Genomic DNA, 4521 nt, shown 5'->3' with positions numbered 1-4521 from the left:
ACCTAATGAAGTTCATACACGAGCTACGATACAACATCTTCTTGATTCCATCCACAACCATCCAGATCAAATCAAACAAGATCCGAAATTCCAGTAAGTCTAGGCATCTTTTTTTTTCCCCCCTCGATACGGAGCCTAGGCATATTTTAATAAAATAAAATGGTCTCAAAACCCTTCTTATCTAAATCTCACATTGATCTCTCCAAAGGAACGACTCACCCACATTTCCCTATAAATGAAATCCTTCCAAAGGAATGCTTCGCACACATTTTTCTCCTAACGAGCAGCTTACCTACATGTATCCGTAGGAGCCAAAAATATATTATTTAGCTTCCTTAACCTATATAAATATTCAGTATCTTTCTAGCACATAACCATACAGGATTAAACATAAACCCTAGCATCCAACTCTCCCATGTTTCTCTTCTAAGGAATAGCTCATCCACATTTTCCTATAGTAGTCCTTCCAAAATAAACGCAGCATAAAACCGATGTAAGGCTAAGTATAAGCCATGGCATCTAGCTCAACCAAGTTTCTCTCATAAGGAACAACTCATCCACATTTTCCTATATCAGTCCTTCTAAAGAAGACCCAACAAAATATTATCTTGGTGCATTTGATTTACCTATATTTCTCTCCCAAGGAGTGGTTCATCAGCATATCCCTATAGTAGCCTTTTCAAAGTAGGCTCAGGTAGACCCAAAAAAAATATTATTTGAAAATTTAGGTCGGTATAAATGTCCAAGTATATAATTGAAGTTGGATTAGCGCTAGAATCTAAATTCCATCAAATCCTGTCAAAATATTTCAGAAAATTTACTTCCAATATTTATTTGGATTTTTTTTGGATCTAATATAACAACGACGTATAACTAAACAAATACCAGCTCAGATTGTCACATCTCTTTCTTTTTCTCCCTCTCACGGCCGGAGCTAGAAAACTCCGCCAGAATCCGCTTCCACCACCATTCTCTATATTTTCGGGGACCGACGCCCGGATCTTCCATCCTCACCGTTCTCCTCCGCCGGCGGTTAAATCCCCCGGGGATTTTGACCGATTGTGGGAAATGGACTCTCGTTTCCTCCCTAATGGGGATTTTTGACCGGCCACGGGAAATGGACTCCTGAAACCTTCAAGAGCAGAGAGCCAAGCTATCCAAATGGAGGATTCCGATTGCTCTGTTTCGCTCTCCAACCTCATCTGCCAAGAAGATGGATCAACTCTTCTCCTTGGCGATGGTGATGAAGAGGAAAAGAGTGATATGGTAACGGTTTATAACGATTGCTGCATTTTCTCGGAAACAGAGGAGGATGACTACATCGACATGCTGTTCTCCAAAGAGAGCGTCCGCTCCGACAGCAGAGGAAGCAGAGTATATGATGACTCCTCCGAAGATTGGCTGAAATGTGCTCGCTCTGATGCCGTCCGATGGATTCTGAAAGTCGGTATCGATCCATTTAAATCCATTCATTTCATTCTCCAATTCTTATCTTCTAATCGCAGCCAATTTCTTTTTAACAGACCAAGGCTTGCTTCGGCTTCTGCTCGAAGACGGCATACATGGCTGTGACTTATCTCGATCGCTTTCTCATGCATCGAAGAATTGATGATGTAATGATTTGCTTCATTTTCTGACTCTGTCTTGCTATCTGATTCTTTAGTTCTGTCTACTGAATGATTCTAGTGTAATCGATCAGAAGGGAAAGATTTGGGCTGTTCAGTTACTGTCAGTGGCTTGTTTGTCTCTGGCGGCAAAGATGGAGGAATGCAAGGTCCCGGCGCTGTCGGAGTTCCGATATGATTTTAAGAGCAATCTGATACGAAGGATGGAGTTTCTTGTTCTGAATACATTGGAATGGAGGTTGAATTCAGTAACTCCATTTGCATATCTAAGTTATTTTGCGTCCAGGTTACAAGAACACAAATGGAGTAATTTGATGGCAAGAGCCATTGGATTTATTTTTGCAGCCACTGGAGGTTGGTCGCCATCAATTTATGAAATTCTTTAGGCTGTTGGATTGGAGTTCATAAGCTAAGGACTAATAATACTCTCTCTTCTTCTTTTTTCAGTGATGAATTTAGTGGATCATCGCCCATCGGTCATAGCGGCTGCAGCAACTCTGGCCGCGTTTGATGAAAGATTAACTCAAAATTTAGCTGAGTTTAAGAAGAGAACAATCTCGCTACGTGGATCACTGGAGACTGTAAGTTTTAACTTTTTGATTGGAATTTATATAGATTTAGTATCTCCATAAGGAAAGTTAGGAGAGAATGGAAGTGATGAGTAGGTGAACTGTTATTATCCTGTGCCAGGAGCATGTGTTCTCCTGCTATTGCCTGATGATTCAGGAGTCACACAAGGAGAAGCTGAAACCATCAAAGAATTTAATTGCCACCACCTCTTTCACAGCAAGAAGCAGTAAGAGGAGAAGGTCAGAATCGCCGCATGCCGAGTAGAAATCAATCAAATGGAGTTGAGATGGAGTTCAGAGACCCAGGCAATGGTTATTTTTTTTGTTTCAGGGTCCATGGGGCATGATTTGATTCTCTACTTAAGTCAGATTTTCTAATTGATGGATGACTTAGCTTGAAAAGGTTTGGTTTTTAGTTTTTGAGGTCAACTTTCTCACACTAGTTGGCGTAAAAAGAAGGGAGGAAAAAAAAATAAAGGCAAAAGCTACAGCTCAAAGTTACAAAAAGGCTGACTACGAGGAGATAAACCCCAATAGGCCATGGCACATAGTGATTTTTGTGAATAGGAATGGATGGATTCCTTTTGGTTTATAGCCCTTGTCATTCATTCATGAATGCTTGCCCATATTCGTTGTAATTCCTTTACTGTTTTTGTTTGTCCTGAAGTGTGATGTGGTGAGACCCATGGGACCTGTGGAGGGATCCTTGTGAACAGTAGTATTGAAAGTCCATTGCTATTTGAGGTGGAGGTATTTGGGACGCTTTGATGAGTCTTGGAGAGAACTTCAAAGCAGCGAGATGGCATTGGCCCTGTCCCACAGGGCCTCGATCGTGTTTTGTATTCTAATTCCTCGTAGCGCACTCACATCTATGTGTAAGTGAGACGCTGATTTACCAAAGAAAAGGAAAAAATGAAAAAAAAAAAAAGCAGTGAGAGAGTGCTGGTATGATCAGATGCACTTGGGTTGCAAGCTGGCCAGCTGAAAGCTTGTAAAGTGGGTGTAAACTGTGATTGGATTTTGCTTGGTCTTGGGAATGAGATGGTGCTGCCTTTATTGTTTTGCTTTGTGCTGTGTCATGAAGCCAGAACCGAGCTTTTTGCTTGTGGAGAATCTAAATGACTGTTCATGAATATGGAGTAATTGTCTCTCTCATGCTGCACGGCAACCCTCAGGATGTTTCACCGAAAGATATTTCGTATGGAGATCAAAAGTTCTGTTGTTTTTTTTTTTCAAACTCCTACAGGGAAAAGGCCAGACTAAAAGACGCTCAACTTTATATGAAAGAGAGATCTCTCTCTCCATGGCTGCAAAAAAGAGTCCACAAGTACTGCCCCTAAGAACATTGGACATATCATCCATATGATGATCACACATTATTCCATGGAGCTTCACCTTAAACAAGGGATGATAAATCTATATGTAGTACGAGTTACTGTTTTCTTTTTGCAGTAAAACCAGATTTTTATTTACAGCAATCTACAGTAAATACATGTATGTATCAGAAAATAAAGTATATGCCAATATGATTAGCCATATATGTTTACTGTCCAATCAGTATGTAACAATTCAGGATCTTGCTCAAAAAATCTAGTCATAAGGTATTATTTGGTTCTTTGATCCTGTATAAATATCCGAAATCTTCTTGGTAATTAATCGATGTAGGACTAAACAAACGCTCGCATGGATCCTACTCCTAAAAGTATATGCCATGTCATAAGAAAGTAGAATAAAAGCTTTTCTCCCGGAAAAATTTCAGAAATTGATGTATTTGATAATAACGTAATCATTAGTTACTAGTTTATGTCCGATGTTCTGAATAGTCCAGGGCTTGGTCCACATAACCATTGAAGGCCTCACCTTAGCTTGTAACATACAAAAGTATTGGATGTTGAGTGATAAAAGAAGGCCTAGTGCTGCCAATTTCTTTCATGCCAGTCCAGCACGTGGGCGGTGCTGTTTTCCAATGGGGAAGGGGACACTTTGCGAGTCTTCCATGCCTCAAAGCTGGTGTGAGGCCTTATCACTCACTACTGTCTGATCTCTGAGCAGATGGTTGGAAATGAGATAAACTTCTTTAATCCCTGTGAGATCCCTCTTCTCCATGCAGTCAGAAAAAAAAAAGAAAAAGAAGAAAGACTGAGATGTGGGTTGGTTCAATGGAGTACCACTGGCTCTGGCACAGCAGCAAGGGAAAAGGTTTAAAAAAAAAAAAAACATACAAGAGGTGCTTGATCTGTGGCCTTAGGAATTTACACATGAAGCCTGCCCATCACTGCAGACTAAGGATCTCTACCCCCACAAGAAAAGTGAATAAAGAAACAAAG

The 4521-nt window shown here is 40.4% G+C and overlaps 1 protein-coding gene across 2 annotated transcripts; it reads left to right on the top strand.

Moving 5' to 3' along the window:
• The first annotated feature begins 909 nt into the window (after window positions 1-909).
• Window positions 910-3298, top strand: LOC103718572 (cyclin-D5-1-like). Of its 2 annotated transcripts, none has more exons than XM_039119869.1 (5): window positions 910-1443; window positions 1524-1613; window positions 1703-1979; window positions 2073-2206; window positions 2316-3298. In XM_039119869.1, exons 1-5 carry the CDS (start codon window positions 1162-1164, stop codon window positions 2457-2459), a joined length of 927 nt encoding a protein of 308 aa, XP_038975797.1. In that variant the 5' UTR covers window positions 910-1161; the 3' UTR covers window positions 2460-3298. The 2 variants fall into 2 exon arrangements, with proteins under 2 accessions (XP_038975797.1, XP_008805680.2); XM_008807458.4 differs by having other exon boundaries at window positions 1700-1979.
• Window positions 3299-4521: the final 1223 nt, after the last annotated feature.

The sequence above is a fragment of the Phoenix dactylifera genome, unplaced genomic scaffold (assembly GCF_009389715.1).
Source record: "Phoenix dactylifera cultivar Barhee BC4 unplaced genomic scaffold, palm_55x_up_171113_PBpolish2nd_filt_p 000648F, whole genome shotgun sequence".
NCBI classification, from domain to species: Eukaryota; Viridiplantae; Streptophyta; class Magnoliopsida; order Arecales; family Arecaceae; genus Phoenix; species Phoenix dactylifera.
The sequence above is the reverse complement of the archived record's forward strand: the minus strand, read 5'-3'. Positions and strand labels throughout refer to the sequence as shown.